The sequence below is a fragment of the Fundulus heteroclitus genome, chromosome 22 (assembly GCF_011125445.2).
Source record: "Fundulus heteroclitus isolate FHET01 chromosome 22, MU-UCD_Fhet_4.1, whole genome shotgun sequence".
NCBI lineage: Eukaryota > Metazoa > Chordata > Actinopteri > Cyprinodontiformes > Fundulidae > Fundulus > Fundulus heteroclitus.
Genome location: NC_046382.1, coordinates 29,027,300 through 29,055,021, shown reverse-complemented (window position 1 = coordinate 29,055,021; position 27,722 = coordinate 29,027,300). Strand labels below are relative to the sequence as shown.

The following is a 27,722-nucleotide window of genomic DNA, read 5'->3' as shown; positions in this document are numbered from 1 at the left end:
CGGCTCCATTTAGCCTGGTACACACAGGTGGACCTCGTAATTTCATCTTCCACTTCACAGTTACGCTATAACCAACTTCCTCGTGTCCCATGTCAAACTCCAATAAAATACACTGAAGGTTTGTGGTTAAATGTGACAAAACGTGGGAACGTTTCCGATGGCATGAATACTTTTTCATGGCACAGTAATTTTAAAAAGATGTGACATTTATCCATGTGTGTTACTTTTTCTAAAGGGCAGGACCGATGCCGTTCAAAGATGTTTGATGGCCTCAAGGTGTTTTTACAGCTGTCACCTGTAAAATCAAAAACACCAGTATGAAGAAAAAGGTGTTTTCTTTTCAGAGCATTAGCGTCTTTTCTAATAATCCTGGGCAGTGGGAGGTATGCCGATATTACAAAGTGCTGACGAGACGCCAACACGGACAGATCGCAGGATAGTCTGTGTGGCACAGTCTACGCATTGTAGCTCTACGCTGCGGGCTCAGACAGAATCAGCTTCAGTTTCCTCTTTTTCCTGCAGTTTTATAAGGCAACTGGTGTTGAAGGGAATTATTTTACATAAGATTAGTCTATCTCATAAAAATAAACATTGAAAAAGAAAACCACATAGATAAACGTGTAAACATCAATCTTCAAACAGGCGAAACAATCACAAAATATAAGCCTGACGTATGCCTTGTGTCACAGCAGTCAATGCTCATAGTGTTGAATTTCTTGACTCATTTGGAAATGGTACATAAATTCATATAGTTCCTCGGTGAGGCTTTGAAAGTTGGAAAGTCACTCGTAGCAAACATTCACTTGGTTAAATGAATGGTTATTGTTTTTAGTGAATAGCATGGTAGTAGTATATATATCATCATTATTGTTGAAAATACTGTTTGAAAATGAAGTTCAGCTTAAAGCCAGTTCCTTTGGACTTAACAATGGCTGGTTGTCTGTCAAACATGGCGTCTGAGCTGAGAGCAGCAAAAATACAGCAGGGATACTTCAAGCACAACATACTGTAGCCTCGAGTGTTTAACGCAGATCTACTTTGGACCTTATATTTGTGCAAGCAAAGCTCTTTGAAAATGCTTTGTCCTCACTAGAAGCAGAAGGAACCTACAGGCATGGTCCTCTCATCTAGTAGCTACTAGCTTCCTTGCAGCTAATGGTAAAGAGCAGTAGCTGGGTGTTTGCACCGTTGGTCTGGTTTGTCTGCTTGAGTTGCCTCTGTTTTCAGCATCAGCACATCAAAGCTCAGTCTGAGCCCCTCATATACATAAAGTGCTCTAAGATTCAAATTGATAATATTAAATCTGAATTAAACACATATCAGTGCCCTATCAGCTCAGAGAAACACACCAGTCTGACTGCTGGGGGCATGGTGTGATCAGACTGCAACTTACAGATAGATAAGAGTTTTAATGCACAAAACATTCCAGGTATGTCAATGAGATTGATAAAATGATTACAAATAGTACATCTAGTTATACCAGTACCTATAATATAAACGTCTAAGCTCAATTTGAACTTAGAACTTTGATGAATTTGCAAACAGTGATGACAATTAGAGACGCACCGATCCGACACCCGGATCGGATATCGCCTCCGATATCGACTAATTAGCTAGATTGGATATCGGATGAATGACGCAGATCCAGAATGCTGATCCCGACATTTGTTTTCAAGTTAATATCATACATATCAATACAGTTACAGCGACCTAATCACTTCAGTTCAATGTTTGCAATGCCGGTTATGTCATCATGTAGAGCCCGCATAGCCGCTAGTGATGAGCAAACTCAGAGCAACATGGAGCGAGTGCCAGGCCGAGCCAAGTATGCTATTTGGAAACATTTCAAACTTGGTACGTCAACAAGTCTGACTCCAACATGCAATATCTGCAATAAGAAAATTTCAAGGGGTGGTGATAAAGTTGGTAAATTCAACCCCGCAAACATGGCAAAGTATACGGTTAATTCACTCAACAGTAGTATCGGCTCTGTATCAGCCCATATGCTCAACCCAGGTATCAGTATAGGATTGGATGGAAATAACCTGGATCAGTGCATCTCTGATGATAATAGAGGATTTCCTTTATTTTATTTATTTATTTTATTTTAACATGTCCTGTCTGGCAGTGTAGCACTCAGAACTGCTTTCTCAGTACTTTCACAAGTGCCGTTTTACTGCATTCGCTATAGTGCTCTGCTTGATACTCATTCAAAAAAAAAAAACTTTACTGTACATTATTTTGGGATTATTTCAAATTAAATGGACAACAATATAAGATTCATCATTGTCAGGAGAGCAGGCGTTACCTGAGAGATGGTGCTGCTAGTTCTTTTAAATTAAAACCCATAGAACACAAATAGTTTGAGACATGGCGTACTTTAAGTCTTTAATTTGCCAACATATTCATTAAAATCGAACAAATTTTCCTCAAGAAGGTTTGACAAAATTTCGCAAACCAATGATTTTTGTCCATTTCGAGTATAGAAATTGTACAAAAAAAAATCTTAGTTTTAAAGTGAAATTAAAAGAGAATCAGGGTATAATATTTTTGTCATACCTCCCAGCCCTAAACACTTTGAGTAGCTGAAACACGGCTTTTATTATCTGTCCCATTCTGCTGTTCACATTCTCCTCTTTAGGACAAGCCTCCACTATCCGAAAACAAAATCCTTCCTCTCAACAGCACCCCAGTGGGTTGTTTCGGCCCCTCTATTCATGAAACAAACAATCCTGTTTGGGGGGGGGGGGGGGGGGGGGGGGGGGCTGTGACATAAATATTTATCATTTAATAAAAGAGAAAAACAAAAACAAAAGAAACACAGAGAGGAAGTGGAACAAAAGAAGCTGATGGCAGTCTTGGTGCTGGGCCAGCAATGCATGGTGGGTAATTATAAACACAAAGGAAAAAAATCTTGGACTCTATTCCACACAATTGTCACAAATAATGGAACTAGAGGAAGAAAATGAAAAAAAAATGTGAAAAAAAAAAGTTACGCGACAGACACATGAAAGCAAATGCGGCGGGGTGACGAGAGGACAAAGTAAGAACTGCAGCATAAGGTGTTGACTTTTGGAGTTGGGCTCGCTAGACATATGCGCGGTGCTTTGTGCATTTTGTCAGATTAGTCTGTCCCTTCGCCCAGCCCATAAACTAATCCAAACAAAAGATCTGTCTGAGCGGAGCTGAATAACCAGATGCTCCGACAATCAACTCGCAGCCAAATATTAAGCCTCGCTTTGGAGCCCGGTGCTCGCTTTAGCCCCTCCGTCCAAAACCCACCTCCAGCTCTAATTTCATTTACGCTCTCACTCTGTCCCTCTGCTTTCACCCCTTCACTCTCTCTCTCTCTCTCTCTCTCTCTCTCTCTCTCTCTCTCCCCGTGTTTCATTAGAAAACATCAAAAGTCAAACTGCTTCTCCTATGTTTATCCAAACAAACCATTACTGTAAACAAACAGTTACTGTAAATTTCCCAGAAGATCTTGTTAAACACAGAAATGGCTTCTCTCCGCTCTCCTGCAGCCCATAAGGTGTCCCACTCAGCAGTTGTGCGAGCGTGCGTGCGTGCGTGTGTGTGTGTGTGTGTGTGTAATCTGAGATGGCCCTTTGTAGTGGTGGGAGCGCTGGTAGGGGCCCCATCCTTCCCATAAGGCTGTGGGTGGTGGTACGGGAAAAAAAAAAAAAAAAAAAAAAACGCGTGCACGCATGCAGACGTACGTGCGTGCATGCGTGTTTGTGTGTGTTTCCACTTGACTCTGTCATTAACGGTGATTAAGCTTTACAGGTTTATAATGGCTGGTGGTAACCATGCCACCTAACTGCACACAGATGCTGGCAGTCGTAACCGAGCGCACGCGGCGGTAAACAAAGCTCGATGCCGGCGGTGTTTACCGACAGGAACGCAGAGGAAAAGCGCTTAAAAAGAAAAGGGAGAGATCTTGCTGCTGTCTTCTTGTAATAATAAAAAAAAAACATGGGGGTGGGGGGGGGGGGTGTAAGGTGCGTTTTTTTTTTCTTCCCCCCTGTGCGATTCTCCTAAAGCTCCATGGCGTGCTCCACATGTTAAGCGGGTTGATACCGTATTCTGCGCTGACCTCCAGAAGCCCTGTCATCTGCCTAAACACACTGGTGTCGCTTTAACCTGTCGATAACGGGGGGGTGGGGGGGGGGGTGCACCTGAGTTGTGTGCGTCACGCCATCGATTGTCCAGCGTTTGTCGTTTTGCATTCAGGATAGTGAATTAGAGAGAAGGCTATTGATTTGGCTTGGGCCTCTCATCTTATTCATCTCTCTATCGTCCGGGCTCGCTTGCTTCTTTCCCACCGATGCGCCACTTTGGTCGCTGCTGCCGGGCTCTCGCGTCAAAGCGAAGGTCTGAGAGCGGTTAAAGGAAATGGGAGCGAAAAGTCATTAGCAAAGCCAAAGGGCTCCACGATCCTGCGATTCACATAATGGGCATTGTGTGGCTGTAGAAATAACTTACTCTCTACTAAACTCTAAAAAGGAGGGTGAAGTCTGCCTCGCTTTGCATCCGACGACGTGTAAACATCACAGCTGTATCGAAGAGCACCTACTAAAAAGGAACGTCCGCGTACCGTAGAGTATGGATGGTTAATCAGTCTGGGCTCCTTTAGCGTGAATTGCTTAGTACGTGCAGCATGGAGGTGATGCCTCTGTGGCTTTAATAGTGACCTTTATCCCAGCTGCATTGTGGGTCCTGATGTTCCCCATCTTAGCAGTAGCTCATAGTTTCTCTGTGAGGGTTTAGGTCCAGTTTGCCGGCTCATCCAGAACTGTGACGCTGTCATGTGATACACTGGGATACCGTGGCCATTAAAACGGGTATTGGTACTTCTGTCAGTGCCTGCAGGTACCAAGTCCTGACATTGAGAAAGTCCTGACAGGATTACGTTTTTTATAGATTGAAATTATTTTATGTTTTTTTTTTTTAAGACAGGGCATTCAGTGGGTAAAGAGGCAAAATACGGATGGGAAAGAGTTCAAATCCAGTTGGGGCATGGCGATTCAAAACTAAAGCCAGTGATATAAATACGGATGAGTGTAAATATTTGATTGATTGAGTAGCCTGTTAGGTTTTTCTCCAACATTTTTTTTCCCACAGTCAAGTGATCTTTTTTTGTCCCACACGCTCAGCCAGACCTGGAAAACCGTAAAAGCAAATTCCAAAATGCTTCAAGCCCGTGTAGAAACGGCGGAAAGTCAAAAGCAATGACTTTCAGTTTAACTATTTTTAATATGTCAATACATAACAGAAAGTGATCTCCAAAAATACTAAAAAAAGATGAGATTTCCTTGGGTCTGAGTTTAAGCTGCATCACCTCTGATGCATGATTGTGTTCGCTTTACATTTCTCGCTTAATGTTGTGGTATTTTCTACTCAAGTTTGCTGTCCTGTGTCGTGTTCAAACAGTCCCGTGCCTCGATTATCTACGTTTTACACCATCTTGATGTGAGGGCTAATCAGAATAACATGTTGCCAGACAAACCTGGCGGCTGCCGGCGGAGGCTGTTCTGTTTTTTTTTTTCACAAAATATCCCTGAATCATCCTTAATTTCACGAGCAAGAGACACACGCACTGCAAAAAACGGAACTTAAAATAAGTAAAATGTTCTTGAAATGATTGTATTTTCCTTGATTTGAGCAGGTAAATAAGATGATCTGCCAATTGAATAGGATTTTTGCACTTAAAATAGGAACAACTCATCTCCATCGTCTTATTTCAAGTGCAGTATGTCTAATTATCTTATTTTAGGGGTAAAAATACTCGTTCCATTGGCAGATCATCTTATTTACCTGCTCAAATCTAGGACAAAAACACTCATTTTAAGAACATTTTTACTTATTTTTAGATCCCATTTTGCAGTGCAGCAGCAGAATCTGCTTAGTAAAATTGTACACTGCAAAAACGGATCTAAAAATAAGTAAAATGTTCTTAAAGTTAGTGTATTTGTCCTTGATTTGAGCAGGTAAATAAGATTATTTGCCAATGGAATGAGTATTTTGACCCCTAAAAATAAGATAATTAGACATACTGCACTTGAAATAAGATGATGGAGATGAGTTGTTCCCATTTTAAGTGCAAAAATCTTATTCCATTGGCAAAACATCTTATTTACCTGCTCAAATCAAGGACAAATACACTAACTTTAAGAACATTTTACTTATTTCAAGTTCCGTTTTTGCAGTGTACAATTTTACTGAGCAGATTCTGCTGTCCGGACGACCTTATTTCCATCTGTCAGAACTGAAAGCTGAACCATCTGACCGTTATTTACGGTTCCTTTCAAAGGAAACAAACAGGCAGCAGAGGCGACGTCACATCCTGCCGGTAATCAGCTCAATTCAACAGCGCCACAGCTGCTCAATCTGTATCGACGGGGGGCATCGCAGATGTGCATCGACGACAGCCGAGCGACGCGTTGCACGGCCGCGATCGCGTGTTTCTGTGCGCGTGTGCAGACTGAAACGCTGCTTACCCAGACCGGGGTTGTGGTCCCCGTTCTCTCCGTTCGGCCCGCCGTGTTGCTGGCTGCTGTGGTAACCCGCCATGGCCTCCAGTTTGATCTTTTTGGCCAGCGCCGAAAGATCTGAGAGAGAAACAGATATATAGAGAGGGTAGGGGAGAGGGGGGGAGTAAAAAAAAAAAAGAAAGCAAAGGAATCAATAAGAGGCAGATCAATGGCCCCTGGCGGAGGATTAGAGCGGTCGGTAGGCTGGAGGTTGTCAGGGGGAAGACAGGGGCCAGCCATTCATCGTGGCCGCCCCGCTGCACACGCCGTCGGGCCTGCCAGGGAATCGGCAGAGATAGGAGCAGCCCACCAGACATCCATCTCACCCACGCCACGCTATCGCATCCCGCAGGCAGACGGCGCGCGGGACGACGGCGAGCAGCCACCTTTTGAACCACAGAGGCCCTCTCCGTCAGAATAAGAGAAGCAGAGGGGGCACGGGACAGGAGGAGAACCTGCCCGCTAATAGAGGTGTTGCACCTTTGAATGATCCGTAATGGAGAGCGACAGAAACGTGGCAGGAGGGCCGAGGCGCGTTTTAATTTGCGGCTTGAACCTCAGAGCCCAGTCTGACCCCCCCCCCCCCTCACCTCGAGCTGCCTTGGCGATAGAAAATTAAATATCTGTTGCGCTAATGCAGACAAACATGGCGAATCATTACAGTTAGGATGAGGCACATAAAATGCGCAAACACAAAGGGAGGAAACACAAACAAACCGTAAGTCTTCATTTCCTGATCATGGAAACATCTAAACATTTGCAGCCAAATTAACCATTGTGTCTGCCCCCCCCCCCCCCCCCCCTCCTATCCTCTCAGATAATAGATGTCTGCAGTGGACAGTTTGTTCTTCTCCTCTCATCTCCTTTTTCTCCTCTCTCCCCTGCCCTCTCTTTCTCATCCCCTCTCCTTACTTTACCTTTTCAAATGTCAGCATCACAGCGGGGCGCGAGCCACCGCGCTGCCGTTTGCGCGCGCTCTGGAGCACATGAAGGCGAGAAACGGGCGACTAAGGAGGAGGACATCAAAGATCTTTCCTGCCTTTTTACGCTCAAATGTCCTCGCTCTCTCCGTCTCCTTCTCGCCTCTCATGTGGCCAGTTCTAATCAGTGGCGCTGACATTGCCGCCGTGCCCTCTCCTTTGGTGGGGGAAAAAAAAAGACTCTTTTTTTCCCACTGAGAAAGATGCTCTCCAGCGCTCACGCAAACACACACACACACACACACACACACACAAACACTGGAACACCTTTGAACAGTGAGAGGAAGCGGAGGCTAATAGAAAATGGCTTCTTTTGAGGCGGGGAATGAAAAGATCAGGTTTCAGTGAAGAGCACAAAGCCAAGGGCAACTTTGAGAGCAGTGAGGTGCCAACAATTACTTTTCTCTCCCTTTTCTCTGGGCTTTACACACACATTCACACATTCACACACACACATACACATACACACAAAGCCATAATAGACAAACAGAACATGTGCGTGACAACACAGGCTGAATTACAGCCAACCATGGTCGCATTTACATTAGAAGATTTTGACGCCACAATGAGCTATAGAATAAAAAAAGAAATACGTTAACTTGATACGAATGAGACACCAAACATGAAAATGAGATTTCTAAGGACTACAAATTAGAGTACTTACTCAACTTTGTGCGCTTTTTAAGTCAAGGTAAGAAGAAAAAAAATAATAAAAAACACCGAGCTTGCAAGTTGTTTCTCATTTGTCAGCAGTCTGTATGCTAATTTCATTAATCAACACGCAGGTCGCCTTCCAGGAACCCCACCTCTTCGTGCAATTTACGAGGGGTATTATGAGTCCTGTCTGTATAGGAATAGACCCCAAGCAACATTTTGTATTCTTTTTTTTTTTTTTTTTACGTTGCAGCTAACATAAGGAGCACAATATGAACTCTAAAGCCACTCTAAATCTAAAAAAAAAAGCTCACTGATACAGAACAATAATTACGCTTTAGCTGTTTGGTTTTTAAAAAATGTGTTTAAATAGTGTTGGATCATTAAACTGATTTAACTTTTTTGCGTTGTAGTTAAAGAGCCAGAGTCAACAGCGCTGCATCCGTGTGTACAAAGGAAACGGACAGCTTGGAGGCAACTTTTGGCTGGCTGTTATGTTTCAAATGGAGTTAACGGCAAATTAATATATCTATCTACTTGAATGAATCCCCCAAACTTGCAACAGATCTTAGGGACAGAGAAGCTAAACCAGGCAGAGAGTTGCAGGGATAAAGGTGTGGATGCAAAAGAAAGAGGAGAGTGAGGAAACGGTTGGTGTTTTTGTCATTGCATTAGTAAAATAACTTTTTCCTAACATCATCCAGATCTAATTTCTACTGTGACAAACAGCTACATTCTCTGAAGAGTAAAGAAGGAATTTAAAAATTTCTTGGATCTCTACAGCTTTCGAGTTGGATTTTTTTTTAGCCTTTCACTGAGTATTTAAAGGGTTGTACAGTTCTGATTAGCGCAGTGCATTGAACTGCCATCATCATCTCAATATCCACGTGTGTGCAACACCGCAGCTGCAACAGACTGCTTGGATGCAATATTTGATGGGCTATTAAATTGCAAGTGCCATGAATTAATAATTATATATTTGGCCACTTGGTTGAACTTTCGTTGCCCTTGACCCGCAAACACGATATGGCGCTTCGTGACTGAGGCTCATGGAGACGAAAACTGATGCAGAATTTAGAGAGATCTAAACTTACTTAAACTTTAGGCATTGAAGTTATCTGTGCTAATTTCTTGACCGGTGCTTGAACAAATGCACACTGAAGTAAACTCATTACGTGCTGTCTAGTAGTCTGTTAAAGACGCACCACACAATATGACAATAAGCTTGATTTCTATCTTTCTGTTACACTCAAAATATCTCAATCTAAATATCCCTTTAAATCTCCTATTTTGTTTGCAATCTTTCAATCATTTTTCTTTTCTTTTTTCTTACTTTTTTTAGGCACGTGGCTGTTATAAGACCTACATAGTATGATAACCTTGAGGAAAAATATCACAGTTTCACGACATCGTGATATTTATACAAGATGGGAATAAAACGTGTAACGTGATTTAACTGGTTTTATTTTAAAAAATAGACAAGCATCCAATTATCTGCACTGCCTCTCAAGCAATATAACAGATGTTTATTAGTCATAATGATATTTTCTAGCATTTAACCATAGTTATTTTGTATCTACCTCATAGATTAGGGCAAAAATATAAACACCCAGTAGATTTAGTAGTAGTTTAAGTGACATTAAAGCCACCGAGTAGACGCTCTTTAGCGTGAATAAAGGAGACCAAGGTAATAAAAGCTGGTTAGTAAGGCTGTCTGCTCAGGTGGCCATCCTGCATATGGCTTCTCCACACAGACGCAGATTGTAGCTCGATGCCCAGGAGCCTTCTTTCAGCCAGCTAATCTGCAGTGCACAGCAGAAGGTGGGAGAGGCAGTGTTGTATGCCTATGTGCTCCATTTGTGAAAAGGAAGCTCGGGTCACCAGTGGCACCATGCCTACTTTACTGTTTATGTGTTTTATTACTGATTTTTTCTAAAATCATAAATATTATGAAAAAGAAAATCATTGGTTTCCTCACATAAATTCTGATGTGTTACCGACAGGTTCATCGTCGCAGCGTGCCGATTTGCCCATTGTCCGACTCTGCTCTTCTTAGACAAGCAAAACTCTGAAAGCCAAGAGAAACCAAACAAAAGCAACAACAACAAAATAAAAAAAAAATATTTGAGCTTTTATTTCTTTTTTCACAAATCCTTTCCCAAAATAAAATTTGTTTTTTCTTTTTTTCCCCCAAGTGATGCCGGAGCGATCGGTCAAAGCCGCCTTGCCCCCATGCGCCCGTGTTGTTCCTATGTAGTGTATGAGCGTGCCGAGGCCTGGGTGGTCACCTGCAGGAGGTATGATCCCAGCGTGCATCAGACCGCCGTGGGACAGCATGTGGTGCGTCCCGCCCTCCGTCGCGCTCTGCAGCCTCTTGGGCGGTCGTCCGGGCCTCGAGCTGCGGGGAGAAAGCACAGGCTGGCGTCAGTCATTAGGCGGTTCTGCATGCTGAGGCTGAGATGGGTGGCCCGGCAACACTGAAGTGTCCTTCAGTCTGTAAACCTCTGATCCTGCTGAAGTGTCAACAAGCAAAAACACTGAAACATGAGCGCCTCCAGGAAGGCTGAGGTACAGCAAATCTGACCTCCCTGTGGATACGAGCAAGCAGAAAAGGAGTTTCCCTATGGCCTCCATAAAGCACCTCATTACTGTTCAGCTTACTCATTCATTTGTTTGCTTATTAAATGCGCTCGCCCGCCTCCTTCCCCCCCCCCCTCAGTCCTCTCCTCGTTTAGCCATTCATTTCCCTTTTCCCGCCATGTCACGAATTTCCTCAACGACAGCCGTAACTACAGGCGGCTACGCCCGGATCCGTGTGGGTCGGCGCGCGTGATTTTCGACTGGACCGACACACACGCTCAATCAATCCTGGGGGGGGGGGGGGGAGTGTGCGCGAAGCTGTCAGACATCACTTGGGCTCTGACTAAACGGTGTGAATGTCCTGACAGTGGAAATGACACGGGCCACATCAGGCTTAATGACAACCAGCGTAGCTCATCTCCGTTCACAGCGGCTTGACACAACACCAATCTGTGCGTCTGTCTGACGGCGCGGGATATTAAAAGACAGGGAGCGAAAGGAGGAGGAGGAGGAGGAGGAAGACGACGGAGAGGATGTGACGGCGAACGAGGAAACCGTAGAGTACCACGGAGTTAAGAAGGAGTAAAGTGAGACAGAAAGATGAAGGGGGACATAACAACAGAAAGTACATAAAAGTAAAAAAAAAAAAAGTGCAAAAGAGAGGGTTGGTGGGGGGGGGGGGAGTAAGCAGAGATAGACTAGAAGCAGCAGCTTCCTAGCGTGGGGTGTCTTTGAGCAGATTTTAATTAGAATCTAATCCAGCCGTCATTAAGGCCCCATAAACGAAGCTGTCAGTCAGGAGATTAATGGCGCCTCATTTGCATGTTGCATATAATTCATCAATTACCCAGCAGAAAGGACCAATCCCCTGTTGACACACCCACTGGCTGAGAGGGGGTAGATGAAGAGACACAAAAAGACAGGAAGAAAGAATGTGTAACCACAAACTGTGGGAGAAATACAGGTAGCTTGTATATGTGTGTGTGTGTGTGTGTGTGTGTTTGAGCGTGTGTGTGTGTGTGAAGTGTTCAAAGGTTAATTTGATGAGCCGATGAGCTCCACAGTTCCTGCCCTCGGTTTTAATGAGTTGTTATTATTGTCTCTTATTATAGGCCCAGACCGACTGGGATGTGACAGCTGACATCAGATATCTCACAGAAACACACACCCACACTCACACTAACAGGGAGACGCCGATCGACACACACACACACACACACACACACACACGGGTGCATGTAAATATGGTGGTGGGGGGGGGGGGGGTACAGAAGGGCCAATCAGAGATTTGTGGATGATTTCTGTAAAGCTTTGACCTGGCCATAACAATTTTAGCAGATATCAGTTAGTCTTTAGGAATTATAATTAAGAACGTTCAAAATATTTAGTTCCAGCTATCCTGTTGTGAGTGATCAATATGTAATTTAAAGTGTTGCTGCTTTGAAATAAAGACAAAATGATCACGTAGGTGACGGATGAAAGAGTCTTAGCATCTTAAAACAGTGGTTAGCACAATTAGCATAGTTTGCATCGCTAACTGTAAAGCTAAGTCTCTGGTAGAGTTGCACCAATCAGGTTCGTTCTGGCTGATAGATATATACTTTTTTTAAAGGTTTGACCTGCTGATCCCGATCAGCACCAATTCTGACTTTTTTTTTTTACTCTAAGAGAATACAACAGGTTCTTTGATAGAGATAGTAATTTTGAATTCAACAGAAAATAACAAAATTGTCCACATTTAAATGCATCAAAGCATAACCTTTATATGTTTTTAATCATAAATTATTAATTTCAAGTCATTATTTAAATTATATAAATCAGTAGTAGGCCTACATGCTGTTGTTTGATGTGTTTGACAGAAAATAGTGGGATTTTTCAGTTTTGATGCATTTAACGATAATGATAATTGATAATAGATGCTCTATTTTTCTGCATTTGACCTGCCGATGTTGAGCATAGCCGATCATGGGCAAATTGGTCAACTTTGATATTTAGATAAGTTATTGGTGGAACTCTGCCTAATTTTCCTAAAGAATGCAGAAATGTACATTTACTCAGAGATTCCCAGACAACTTCTAACTTGGCCAAGTCCAGGATGTTGCACGGTAAAGTCTGAAACCACAAAACAGAGCAGATACGTACTACGTTTAGCCTTCCTGGTATCCACTGACGCTGACCAACTTGCTCCTTCGATGAAACATCTCTGCGTCAGGGATCAATTGACATCCCCTAGCAGTCGGCTTCTGTTTGCTCCCGGAAAAAATCGGATACAGAGCGAACAGAAACTGCTCAATCAGTGTTCCCAGAACCAAAGCTAAACAAGGAGAGGCAGCATTTAGTTTCTAGGCTCTCAGAAAACAATTAACTCCCTGGAAACCTGAGACGTGCAAAAACTGTTGGCTCCTCCAACTCAGGACTGAAAACATTTACCGTTTACTGCAGTTTTCCTCCACAGGTCAAAGATGGCTTTATTGTTTCTTTTTATATATATATATATATATATATATAAAGTTTTTTCTTTTTCTTTTCTCTTTTCTTGTCATGTCATGTTTCAATTTTTATTGTGATGGTTTGATGTATTTTGTGTTATTGATGCATGTTTTCGCTGCCTGTTCCTTTATTTTCCTCAATAGTACTTTGCATAATACCTCGAATAAAAGCTGGCAAATAAATTAAGTCTGCCTTGACCTGCCTTTCCTTTAAAGAGTACAAAATGATAAATGTAAGCGCTGAGTCTTCTTGGGGTCTTCAGTGGGGTGACAGTGGCGCTCCTTGGGCAAGACCCTTCACCCGCTTTGCCAGCTGCCGGTGGTAGTCGGATGTACGGCAGCATCGCCTCTGTCTGTCTGCCCAGGGCAGCGGTGGCTACAATGTAGCTCACCACTGTCAGCGCCAATGGGTTAATGGGTGAATATGGTGTGAAGCGCTTTGGGGTCCGCTGGACTTGATAAAGCGCTATACCAATGATAAAGGCCATTTAAAATTCAGTAACAACTTTTCCACCGAACACTGTTGTGGTTAGCAAAACATTATATAACACTTTCATTATCCATTGGTCAAGAAAATGTGTTATTTAGCTTTGGGTTGGGCAATTTCACACACCAGCCAACTCTCTAAAAAACAGACTCAGGTATCTAAATCTATATCTGAGGGATAAAGTTGTGAATGTGTGTGCGCGCGCGTGTGTGTGTTGCTTCGAAATTACAATATTTGTTTTCAGCGACACACTGAGCCCAACAAAAGCAGGAAATGTATTTTTGGGTTTCGTGTTCGGAGGTAAGGCAACCCAGTTGGACAGGAACTAGTGTTGAAATGTGTAAAATTCACACAAACGCACACAGATGCAGAAGTGGAGATCAGCGGGGGGAAATAAAACACACACACAGACCAAAGCTTGAGTTGTTTTTTACTGCAACCGCTTCCCTTTCCCTTACTACTGTTTATTTGCACTCACTAATTAATGGCCCCTCTCTCTCTCTCTCTCTCTCTGTGTGTGTGGTGTCTATGTGTGTGTGTGTGTGTGTGTGTGTGTGTGTGTGTGTGTGTGTGTGTGTGTGTGTGTGTGTGTGTGTTGGTTGGCGGGTCGGTGCGTTGTCTGTGCCTTTGTATATGTTGCATTTTTAAGGGGCATAAAGAACTGGAACCTAATTTTGTGTTTAGTCTGCAAGTGCGTTGATACATCAAAGTGACCCGAGGAGGGAGGTCCTGTGTGTGTGTGTGTGTGTGTGTGTTTGTGCGTGTGTGTGTGTTGCGCATGCATTGCGTGTTTGTGTGTGTGCGAGAGGTTGGAGAGCACCGGTTCCCTGAGGTAGGATTAATGAAAAAGCCTTTCATGGAAAAGTCATCAAGCTGAGGGGATGGAATGAGGGAGAGGAGGAGGAGGAGGAGAGGGCTGGGGGGGGGGGGGGGGGTGAAGAGAGAAAACAGTTCATTGTGTGTGTGTGTAGGGGAGGGGGTGTATGGCTTATGACCTCTTTGTCTCAAACTTTAATTAAAATCTCACCCAGACGTCCTCCTTCATGCCAACACTGTGGCCAGACATGCACACACACATTTTCTTTTTTTTTTTTTTTTTTTTTGGGGGGGGGGGGGGGGGGCGACTCGATGTGTAACCTGCACATTGAGTCCTGCCCTGTGAGCTTCTCCAGAGTGTATTACCTGAAACATGAAACGCCAAACATGGCAGCTGGAGCTTAGCACAGGTGGAATAGAAACAAACCACAACAAAGATGACGGATCTCCTCTTTGCACACACACACACACACACACACACACACACACACACACACACGCAGGGTGAGTCGAGAAAAGTAATGAAAGAAGAGGAAGTGTTACAGTCAAAACAGTGGAACAGCTACTGGCTTGGAGGGACTGAGGTGGTGATAGGTAGCAGCTGTGTGTTTATGTGAGGCAGAGAGAGAGAGAGAGAGAGAGAGAGGAGGGAGGAGAGAGAAAAAAGGGGAGAACTTGCTCAAACAGGATTTTGTTTGGAATACATTAGCAGCGGTTTATGGCTCCCGTCCTTTCAATCTGTGTTTATCACAGGGGGTTTTGTATTCGCAGTCACGGTCCGGTTTGATAAATCATAACGTCGACACCGCCCGCAGGAAGACTTACGTCGCCAGTCAGAGACAAGAGAGGGAAATGATTCATGTCATGATAAATAAAAAAAATAAATAAAAATAAAAAATAAAAACCCCTTCTATGTGGCCGTGCTTATTAGCCTGTGCGGTGATGTCATGAAAGAAGCTCACACGGGACGTCTGGTCGGGGCGAAAAATCTGATCTCCTAAAGTGATACTATCAGGCATTCCTTCACTGCATTCCAGGGTCGATGTCAGGACCGTGTGTGTGTGTGTGTGTGTGTGTGTGTGTGTGTGTGTGTGTGTGTGTGTCAGTGAAAGCATGTGTGTGTTTTCCAATAAAACCTGACATAGGAGAAGACACAGAGAGGCCCTTTCGAGATCATCGCGTCCGTCTCTAGAGAACATCAAAAGAGCGTGGAGGTTAAAGTTGAGCCAGACTTGAACACATCTGAACTCGGATTCAATCTGAACATTGTTATATTACACACACACACACACACACACACACACACACACACACACACACACACACACACACACACACACACACACACTCAGAACTGCCAAACTTTGCCACTGAAAAACACAAAGAAACCATACCGGGTAACTGGATTTTTACAGGCATGGACGGATTTGTCGCCATTGCCGTTAAAGCTGTGTAAAACACTTGTAAAACAATCTCCCCTTTTATTGCTGCAGCACAATCGGAAACCGCAAAATCTAGAAAAAAAGACAAGATTTAATCTGAGTAAAATGTTTTAGAAGGAAGAAAAATCCAGTCCTAAAAAAAATGTGGCAAATAAAACCAAGAGTGGCCGAGTCGTTGACACCCTTACTGTGAATACGTTCTAAACGCCTCGTTTGCCAGCAGGACAGAGCCTGGCCTTCTTCCATAACCTTTGAGCATACAGATGTGGAGGGGGGGGATCGCTGACCTCTGCACAATCTCTCCAGCTCATCAAAAGTGCCGGACCCTCTTTTTAATGCCTCGTATCTGCTCTTCGGCTCATCCCGTAACTTTTCTACATGATTTAGATCTGGGGACTGACATGTTGACAGAAAAAAAAAAGGGTTCATTTTGAGTCTGGGGAATCCATCCCATGTTTATTTGGCCATATGTTTTTGATCACAGTCCCGCTAATGACGAACCATTTTCAGTTTCCTGGCAGAGGCCAGCAGATATTGCTTCCGAACGTCCTCGGTATTTCAAAGGTCGCGTCACGCCATGCCCTCTATAATAAGATCCCACAGCCTCACAGATCCTCCGCCGTACTGACCGGTGCTTATGAAGCGCTTCTACACATACGATGCATGTGTGTCACGCCAAATCACTCAGAGCGTTATGCAGTTAGTATTCTTTACATCTTTACGTTTGTGATATAGGGCAGAAAAAGGCTCCCAAAAAATGCTTGGCATGTAAATACTGTCTAATGGTCGCTATGGAGACTTAGTGACCCCGAAAATACCACTGGGTGCTGCAGCTCTTTAGCAACAAGCTTTTTTTTTTTTTTTTTACCCCTTTTACAAAACTAATCAATGTCTATGGTGGCAAAATACATATATGGCGCATCGACCATTGGCCAGTGGCTGAAGGAAATGATCCTCAAAGTCATGACATATTTTTACTCTAGGAAAACCGAAATCGGCAATCCTCATTCCCTTTATCACCAACGTATTGAGAAGAATTATCATGATGATAATAATAATAATAATAATAATAATAATAATAATAATAATAATAATAATAATAATAATAATAATAATAATAATAATAAACTCTGATCTAGACGCTGTTTTTTTTAGGGTGACTACTGTCGTCCTGAAAAGTTGGGATCTTTACTTTAGCAGTCTGAACTACTTCTCCTCCCTGTTGGTCCCGTACGAGCATTAATGAGGATCAATATATTTGGAAATATGATTAAACGTGAATAAATTGCTCTTAATTTAACGCCCGTACTGAAGTAGCCTGTACAATCATTTGGGGCTTGAACGGAGATGGTAGCAACAAGATGGCAAGGCATTTTTAAATACTTTTTATCGACACTGTTACCGCCATAAATGCCACAAAATATAAAGCTTATCCAAATAAAAAGCCTTAAGTCCGTATTGCACACCTCTAACAAAAAACCGTGGACTACCAATCTGAACTTCCTTAGAACATCTCCTCAACTGAAGAAAATAAGCTATGAATGTAAGGAATACATAAATTTCATTCAGTTTAAAGGAAATCATCATTTGGTACTTGTACCATTGGTGTTTTTATTTTTATTTTATTTTTTTTTAAACTGTGTCAATTATTTCCTAGCATGGGATTTTTTTTCCCCCCGACGAATACATTTACACCCATTATGGATTGGAATCAAAGCTACTGTAATAAAAGATCACTTCATTTAAGGCTCCTTGCAGATAATTGCCAGACTTTGCCTCTTCCCCAGTTAACTTATCTTCTTAAGTAAGCCGGTGCAACAACAAAGTCCCTAGAGAAGGTTCGTGTCACAAAACGGAGAACCCACGTGTTGCCATTAACACATTCTTTTCACCAAAAAAAAAAAAAAAAAGATCTTGTTCGTCAGTACATTACAAAACTTTTCTGTAACACATGGGAGGGATGGCAGCTTTTTTCTTCTTCTTTTTTTTTCCCCAACACAGCACACAAACACTCAGATTGACCCGAGCACGTAAGTCTGACGTGCGCCCCAAAAGGAGAACGAAAACAGTTCCCTTGGTGGGGGGGGGTAGATGAGCAAATCGCGGCGGATCGGGTTGCCTCCTACACGCCGTGTTCCCTCCTGGTGGAACTAATGTCATTTAGCGGCAAAGCCAGCAAAGTCACAGGCGTGACGACGAGGGGAAGAGCGCGTGTTTCTGCGACACCTGTGAATGACTTACGGCCGGGGCGAGGGTGAAGTCGGCCCTTCCTCACGGTCAGGGTAAAGAAAGGCGGGGGAAAACAAAAGAGGGCAAAACAATTACAAACAGACTTTTTTTTTTTAAATATTGGAGGGAATAAAAAGGAGAGAAGCGACGATTAAACGGGCCACCAAACGCTGTCAGACGTGCCCGCTGTGTCTTTTTTTCCCAGGCTGTGTAAGGAAGTGGAAACCAATCAGTGATGTGCCTCTTAATCAGTAACAGAAAGCCAAAGAGAGAGCCCGTCAGAAACAGAAAGCCACGCCGTCACATTCGCAGAGACCCTCTTGAAACTCCCAGCCTTGCTCGGCCTTCCTTCCTTCCTCCTTTAACGAGAACCACGTTGAGTCTCACTTTTTTACCTGTTACTGTGTGCTTCTCCATCCACACAAGGGATCACTTAAAAACTTCTAATGCACTGGTAGTGGCAGGGCAAGTGGAGGGGAGGGGTGGGGGGGGGGTTCTGATACTAATGGCTACCGCAGCACATTTGAAGCCCCTCAGACAAAGAGTCAGGCGAGTTGTTTGAAGATTTTCAGACGAGTGATGTTTTCAGATCTCATTAACTAAAGGCTGTTTGAGTGTTGTGTGGATAATTAGAGACGGCAGAGGCTGTGTATTTTCGGGGGGTTGTATAACAACGCTCCCATTAACGCCAGACACAGGAGAGATCCCGGAGCAACCACAAGAAGAAGGAGAAGATGCATCTGGATTTTTTTATATGTTTTTTTTGTCTTGGTTGGAGGGCTGCAAAAGCTTAAGAGCGTGGGGTTAATCCACAAGTTGAGGCTCGTCTTTAAACTTCTTGCTTTGGCTTAGATGACGGCGTTTAGCAAAACTAAGCGAGAACCCCGGCGCGTCTCGCGCGTGTTCATCTGCGGCACATCTTGATGCGCCCTCCATCCAGAGTTAATGGCAGGTGTAAATTGGATCATCCATGCTCCGAGGAGCCCGGATTAACCATCAAACAATATGAATTCTCTAAACCGGAGCTAATCCACACTCCTCTGGATCCAAGCTCACGGCCGTCTGGAGCATGCGGTCCGCGCGGCAGCAGGCCGAGGCGCCGGGTGGGGGGGGGGGGGGGAAGCCACCGATTCCCGGCCAATCTAGCCGCCTCTACCCAAACATCTCTGCGCCGCGCTGCAACCGATGACCCGTGCAGTCGGTCGCCACCGGAGTTCTGCAAAACACCTCATTTACATAATCGCATCATAAATACAGAGAATTCATTTAATCATCTCCTCTCTGTTCTGATGCTCAGGGCTAAAGAGTGTTGATATGATAAGACAGCGAGTTATTAAGGAGGGAGAGGGAGGCAGGGGGAAGACGGCAGAGGGAGAGAAAGTGAAGGGGATCAGCGAGTGAGCGGGCGAGTGAGTGAGCGAGCTTGTCCTGATTTAAGCTGCCGCTTGGGGCCAAATGAAAATTAATTAATTTCTGTGAAGAATCAATTTCTCAGAATGACAGTGTCAGATTCAATGTGTGCAAGAGAGAGTGCGTCAGGGTGAGACGGAGATAACAGTCGGCGATAGCGTGACAAACTTTTGAGAGTGTTTTTTTTTTTTTCCCCCTTCTTTTCTTATTAGGATTACTAAAATTCATTATCGCCAACATCACAGCAGCCATCAGAACGTTTATCGTCCATTAAAATGGTAATTAGTTATAAGCCTGGAAGGCGGAGAACAAGTGAGGCCGGCTACGAGTAGTAGCAAGGTATGCCCCGGTTTTTATAGGTCACGCTCTCAAAACTGCAGAAGTTCCCTCACAGCATCCCTGCTGAGGATATAGAGCAGCACTGCCCCTCCTCCACCTGTTGCTGTGGACTCCCGGTCAGCTGGCTGAAAGAAGTATCCTAACGACTTTGCGGGGCTTACAAGAAAGGCAGGTTATGGAGCAACACCCATCCCTCCTATTTAAGACAAATCAGATCTGAAATTACGATTAAGTTAGCTGAAGGAATGAGCAAGTCTTTTATTATTTTATAACAAATAATCTAGATAAGAAATATTCAACCTGTTGAATAAGCTCTGCGGTTTAACAGTACAGCTGCACTACGGAGCACTTGTTGATGATGGGTGAGCTACACCGTGAGGATTAACTTAGGCTCTACGCAGTGATAGCTTTAAAGCCAAAAAAAAAAAAAAAAAAGACCATGATGATGACACATTTTCACTTTTCATTCTGACTTTCGCTGTCCTCGCAACAAATAGCACAAAATATTCTGAGAGCATTTAAAGTCAGTCCCGCCCACGCCCATGTCGGCAGGCGGCACAGCAGCTGACTGCAGGCTGGAGAGCGGAGCAGACAGCCTGACCGATAAACCGGCTAAGATCGGTTCTACTGGTGTAGTAACATTATTGTTCTGCATTCAGTGGATTTCAAAAACACTTCATTATTCCCAAAGGGGAATTTGCTGTTGTCGCAACTCATGTTAGAGATGTTTTTGCATAAACGAACGGTTAAAAACTGAACTTAGCAGGTGTTCGTTCAAGTCTGTTAAAAACTAGCAACACATTTGGAAGAAACGACATTTGCAACTGCGTGTTAAATATGCAGGACTAATTATTGGAATCAGACAATGTTTTACTTTTTTTTAAATGTAAAAACTGTTGTAGCCTATTATAACATGAGGTTATCCTGTGAGAACCCAACACTGGTCATTGCCTTCTTTGCAATGCCTTCAACAGAAGTGGCAGGCTGACAGCGGCTGAGCTGGCCCTGCAGACAGTTGCCATCAGCTAAACTTCAGAAGTAGATAAAATAATCCTAATTTCAGCAATATTCATTTGTCCTCACTGGCTTTTAAACAAGCCCAGTTCACATTAGAACCAGTGGCTGCGGTTAAGAGTGAAGAGGGAGCAAATTGGCACGATGAACTCATAGATAATAAACCTGAAGATGAATATCTCTGAACTCAGACGTTGTTATCTTCTCATTATTATGTAGATTTGTGTTCTCCCTGTTGCCCTTTCTAAAAGCCAGCGGCGTCCCAAAGCCAAACGCAGCAGCTTCAGCAGCAGCAGCAGCAGGCGCCCCGTGAAGGGCAGCCCACCCGGGGAGGACCTGGCCCCCTCCAGGGGTCGCCCGGCTCACCTGGCGTTGGTGCAGTCGTTGAAGAGCGTCTCGAAGTCCTGCCTGGAGATGAGCTTGCAGCGGTTCACCCCGGGCTGGATGGCCCCCAGCCCCCGCAGCACCCGGACCTGCTCCACGTTGCACACCACCGGCGTAATGTCCAGCCGCTTCAGCTTGGTGTAGACGGTGTGCAGCCCGCCCACCAGGTGCTTGAGGAACACGTCGAACGCCTGCGGCAGGCAGATGAGCTCCGCGCCGTGGACGGTGAACGACGCCAGCTTGGCACCTTTCACCTCCACCAGCTTGCACTCGTTGTTCTGCGGCGTGCTCTCCACGGGCGACGCGGTGGCGTACACGGGCTTGGCCCCCGCGGGCAACGGCGGCGGCGCTCCGCCGCCCTTCAGCGGGGTCCCGTTGGGCAGCAGCAGCTCCGCCCGGAACTGGTGCAGCAGCGCCGGGTGCGCCACCGGCGGGGCCGGGGAGGACGCGGCGGAGGTGGCCGCGGGTGGCGGGGAGTTGGTGGCCGGGGAGACGGAGCTCGGTACCGGGTGGTGTCCGAGCGGAGCGGCGGGAAGCAGGGTCGGAGTGGCAGGAGTTGCCATGGTGGTCATCGTCGCGGCGATGAGGAGCGCAAGTGGAGAAAAAGAGGAAAGAAAGAAAAGAAAAAAGTTCAAGGGAACTGTTTAGGAAAGTGCGTCTGCGAGCGTAAAGTGCGCATCGGGCGTCTCTGGGAAGAGAGGGCAGCAAAAAAGAGAGGAGAGGGGAGACGGTCCGTGTGAGGAAAAGGAGATCACATTATTGAATCAGAACGAGCGGAGGCTTGACTCAGTGGAGATGCTACTGTCAAATTATCATGAGGAGGAGGAGGAGGAGGAGCTTGGGCTGATTCTTAGACAGTGAGAGACTGGAGAGGGGGGAGAGAGAGCAAAGATTAGCCTACTTAAACTTTGGATAAGCTTATTTATGAGTGCTGAAAACACACCTTCACTTTAATGCCCCTGATGAGACTTGACATGCTTCTGGCGTGCAATCTGGGGCGTTTATGACATTTCTAAATCTGTTCTTTTAATCTTTGTTGGAGATTAATAGAAGCATCATGAGTGAAAGTAAAATGGCTTACTTTCTGAAAACTCATATCCATGTGTCCAATGTAAAGGCCACTCTGCAAAATGTGCTCAAGAACTACTAAATAAAAAAAAAAAACAATAACACCCAAAAAACCGTTTCAGTTTCTTAAATTCTTGGTTAGAAATGCATCAGAAAGTTGTTTTTTTCTTGGCAACTACCTATTTGCATGTTTTAACATCTGATCTGACAGTTCAGATTTTGACCAATGCCGTTATTCTTTCAATGACTGTAAAACATAAACGTTATTTCATTGAGAAGTAGTTTTGAATCCAATAGAAAATGAAACATCTGCAAAATCATCCCCATCTGTGCATGAATTTGCTTTTACCTAATTGGCATTAAATGCTATATATATATATATATATATATATATATATATATATATATATATATATATATATATATATGCGTATGTATTGATCGGTGAAGGTTTGCTGAAAGCTAATTTATTCTCCTTTTTTGTCTTTGTAACATCTCTTCGGGGGTGCCTATAATTTACATTATGCATTTTACAAGAAAAGAGCATTTTAACATTATTGCTAAAGAAAATCTCACCGTATGCTTGATGGCATTTTTCTGCTGCCAAGGGTGAGACAAGCAGTTATGAGATTTAATGGGCAGTCATATTTTAACATTGGGCCAGAATGATTTAGATTTTTTTTAAAAATGCCCCCCTTAAATGAAATCCTTATAAGAAAACTGCTCTTTTGTATTGCCTTTGGTAATCCTTATCTGATTTTAAAACTCATCTGGTAATCTGAAAAATGTATGTTAAAACAAAAATGCACCGGAAATCAAGACTGACGTGAATACCTTTTTCCACAACACTGTTTTATATATATTCATTACACATTCATAGAGTGGCATATGGGAAGCATTTGTTTGTTATAGCTTACAGCTAATGAAACAAAAACGTTTCCCCTAAAATTATTATATAGCATAGCACATAGCATTTTTTAAATACAGAACGCTTGTTATTGCAGCGTTATGGTTTACACAATCCAGGGGAAGACTGCTGACTTGACTGTTGTCCAGCAGTCAGTCTCTGATACCCTAGTATGAAGGGTAAGCCACAAAAAGGGCATTGCTGAAGGAGCAGAGGGCTGTGTCCAACAAAAGGTTTAGTGGAAGGAAAAACGTTTTAGGAGCAGAGATAACTTCAGGCTTGGGAGGATTGTCAACAAAGCTCATGTAAGAGATTTGGGGAGATCCACAAGGCATGCATTTAGAGTCTGAACTGAACCAAAGACGAAGGCAGTACCACCGTACCTGGGCTAAGGAGGAAAATGAAGGCGTTTTCCAGATTTGGTCTGCAATTAGCTCTAAACCATCCAAAATGACAACCTTAATCCTGAAGATTAACACACTGCCTGTAAGGAATTGAAACAGTATCTTCGTTTGACATTTCTGATTGAGTTATTGTTATAAATAAACTTTTCAATAACATCTAAATTTACTAAGTAGCATCTCATGCCTGCAGAAACGCTGGTTCAGTGTCCAATATGACTGAACAGGCATTAAACTGTAAGTTGAAATCTGTGAAAGCGCTTCAAGAAAATTGCCAGAGGTTGATCAAAGACAGGAATAACCAGAGGTATTGGCGTAAAAAGCCGTCTTGCCTGTGTCGTTACAGCCCCTTCTAACCCGACCAGCCTCCCAACTCGCTTTATGTACTGAGAGGAGAAAAAGATTCTCATCAAAGGTTCACTGCTGTTCTTCAGCGTGTAAAAAAAAATAAATAAAAAAAAGGCGCAGACTGTGAAGAAATGCATATAGGTTTCCAATTAGTGCTTGACCTTTATGTGATTTGAGTCTTATTAATAAAATGCTTGCAAAACCGAAGGGGGGTGGGGGTGGGGGGGGGGGGGGGGGGGGGCTATGCATCATTTTAAATTATAGCTGTATTCTTAATTTGAAAACACTCGTAATGAAATATAGGAGGAATGGCATGTACCGATTATGCCTAATCTCACCGTGTCATGACGAATGCGTGAGCCAGAACATTTAAGTCGGGTTTTCCTCTCTTTGTTTGTCGCACCTGCTGTTTGTTACATTTGGTATTTGGATGAGACTTAACAACATCAAGCATTGGGGAGTGGGGGGGGTGGCAATATGTTTTTTTGATAAACTGAGCACTTTACCTGCTCTTTGCACTAGCGCTAACACATCCACACGCACCAATCATTTACATAGAGCTCGAAGTCCTTTCAAAGTGGCTTTCACGGAACATTGTGTTGATAATGATCTTCAGGGAGGGAGAGAGAGAGAGAGAGAGAGAGAGAGAGAGAGAGAGAGAGAGAGAGAGAGAGAGAGTCACAGATCTCTAGAGACCATCTCACCATAAGACAAGAGGGAAGAGGATAAAACTCCGACTGTTCTCCAACTCAAAGGACCCCAGCACCCTTTTCCCTTCTCACTCCCCCCCCCCCTCTCTTCCTCTCTCTCTCTTGAATAAGCCCTCTTGTGTTTTTTAATTGGCAGAAATTAATCTTTAGGATGTAGATGGTAGATTTACATTCATTAAAAGTCAAGAGAGGAAGCCAGGCTTGATGCTAATCAAATCTGCTTAATTATGCTTAACATGAGTATCTCCAGGGGAAGAGAGAGAGAGAGAGAGAGAGAGAGAGAGGGGGAGACGGAGAGAGAGATAGCTAACTCGAACTTTTTACTTTTTTGCCTTTGATAACTCCTGCTGAGTATGGCCTTTTCCTCGCCAAAAAGAAATGTCACGACTCTCTTTCTCCATCTGCAGAAAACACACAGATAAAGTCGTCGGTCTTAAGCGGAGCCGATTCATGTTGTAAGTTCCCACCGTAGACTCTTTGATAGGTCTTAAGTTAAAATGTTCTTGTTTAACCTCTCGGGCCTATTCTTTGTATACCCCAAAAACTGCCGGGCTAAAAACAACCCCATGCAGGGTATTTTTGCAAGTCCAGACCTGAATTAAATGTGCACCAAGGAAGTTGATTTAACACAACGATATTGGGTTATGGGTTTGACCCTGATCAACCCCCGACAATGGTTTAAAGCAAATAATGTTTAGCGTTCAGGAAAGTAAATGAACAGGAGGACATTTCTTTTTCAACAACTGCACTTGAATTATTAAAAAACAGGGGCGGGGGGGGGGGGGGGATTCTGATGCAGGATTTCACAAAAACGACAAGTTAAGAGAAAAAAGCTACTGTTTCTGGGTAATCCACATCCAGGTCTCTGATTTAAGATGGGATTGTACGGACTGACAGTGGACAATAAGAACAAATGTTGAACAAACAAGTTTCAGGGCGATTGGTTGGCTTTAGTAAACACTATGCAGGACGAGCAAATCTTGACACATTTCAAGGTGACTTCTGTAGCATATATTATCCAGCCTGATTAACATTTATCACAGGAATACAGAGGGAGAGTGTTCAACAGGTTCAAACTTATATGTTTAAGCCCGACAATGATTCTGGCAGTCCAGATGAACCATGACGAATGCCAACATCAATGCAGAGGCTGAACCAAACAGTTAAAGGAAGAGTAAAATCATTGTTAAAGCCTAAACTAATATGAATCTATTTACTTTTCTCATTGCAGTTTTCCAACTGATGACTTCCTGCACATGGTCCCCATTCATAAACAATGCATGTTGCTGGTATATCATCAGCTAGGTGTGTGAAAGGCTAGCAAAGCAGGCATGGAAACTGCACAGTTCATAAAAACACTTAGCTGTCCAGTGCTGCCAGAAGTAATTGGACCCTTTAACAACACTTTTTAAGTAAAGTCTAAAGATTCTAATGTGTCAAAGTGTTCTTGCTGTTCTCAGCAGAAAGCACAAATGTGCCCCTTAACTGTTCAAAGTCGCGTACAGGCGGCCCGGTCCTCTAGCAGTCCCTCTCAGCTGCAGTTAGAGCAGGAGATGCTCACATCTCTGCTTCCAGACTACAAATTAGACATGGAGGCGAATCGCTGATTGGTTTGTTGCTGTTGCGATAATCCTCTAAGCAGACCACAAAGTTTAAAAATCAGACCAGATTTTAAAACACTAAAAAAAACAAATCTAAGTTATTTTTCAGGAGCCTCTTTTTGGGTTACTTTTGCATGTCCCATGTCCAAACGAAGAAATTAGGCGATGGCATCCTTCAGCGACTTGCAGAGACTTTTAGGACAGCCAATAGCTGCTTTCCTTACTGCACAGTTAGGTTACGCTTACCAACCACAGCCTAAGCAGCCCTGCCTAAGTAGCGCGAGCTGAGCAAAAGCAAGTAGCTTTCTTTAGCAGGTAAAAGGCCAATCTTGTCTTAAATCAATTCCTTATTGTAACTTCACCGACACAACAGAATTACGTCAACGTTATGGAACAGCATCCTTTTATCATCTAATTTTGTTTTTGGACAGGGCCTGATCAGGTGGTCAGTGCATAAATGGTGGCCTACAAACAACCGTGAGTCTCCTTGTTTTTTGCACCAGCGGTTTGTTGGGATAGAAAATCCCAACATCATTTTTGACACAATGTTTGCTGAAAACTAACTTCTTCCCCCAGCAGCAGAAACCCAGCATTTGGCATTAAGAAATAACCCAGTAGTCTTTGGTGTGTAAAACTCGAGGCCAGTGTTGGCATGCATTAATGTTTTTTATGATGAATACAGGTAACCACAATGACGTCAACAGGAGGCTTATGAGTAATGTCCCACCTTTAGGAAACATGCCTTTAACCTTGAGTGCAAGGTCCTAATTTAATTACATTTTGCATTTTAGCTCATCCATCCACAATCTTGTAAGCAGCCACAGCATAGTTTGTATTGTGCAGTGGTGTGGAGTGACTTTGTCTCAAAACCAAAGGTCACAGGTTTAATTCATGGAGGGTCCCATTTAATATATTATGAGAGCAATGAACTAATTTAAATTCCTACTTTAATAGGCTGGACCAACTTATTAACAGACACCTTCAGCTTCATTTTGTCTTTCTTCCCGGGTCTTCAAAAGTATTAGTAAAGTTGCCATGACACAACTGGGCCGCATCTTGGATTATGTAGGTGGGAAAAAAAGGGAACAACTCTGTGGCATCATTTATCGGCCTTTTACATCTACTGTTGCTCCTGGAGTTCAGCGCTAAATTGGTGAGTATGATTCTGTCTTTGAAGTGTTTAAACTTCTTTGAGACAGTAGAAGCCTATCTATCTTCAGCGCCTTGCAACGTTCCCCTTTTTTACTGAGTTAATTAATGTTTTATATCTTCTTCAAATCCTCTGATTGCTGCCTTTCTGTATGATTGGGTTTTACCCTCAAAAAATCTG

General features: G+C 43.6%; 1 protein-coding gene across 4 annotated transcripts in view; it reads right to left on the bottom strand.

The window, feature by feature from the left end:
• dachc (dachshund c) overlaps positions 1-22,166 on the bottom strand; it is a 39,907-nt gene extending 17,741 nt beyond the window's left edge. For 2 of the 4 annotated variants that reach the window (XM_012864047.3, XM_012864049.3), the window contains exons 1-4: positions 21,340-22,165; positions 10,456-10,565; positions 10,146-10,235; positions 6,501-6,611 (exon numbers count right to left, since the gene is read on the bottom strand). In XM_012864047.3, coding sequence (XP_012719501.3) covers positions 6,501-6,611; positions 10,146-10,235; positions 10,456-10,565; positions 21,340-21,929 — 901 coding nt within the window. In that variant the 5' untranslated portion in view covers positions 21,930-22,165. Of the gene's footprint in view, positions 1-6,500; positions 6,612-10,145; positions 10,236-10,455; positions 10,566-21,339 lie in introns of all 4 variants that reach the window. The other 2 variants (XM_012864048.3, XM_012864050.3) reach the window with 2 other exon arrangements.
• Between the last annotated feature and the right edge of the window lie 5,556 nt (positions 22,167-27,722).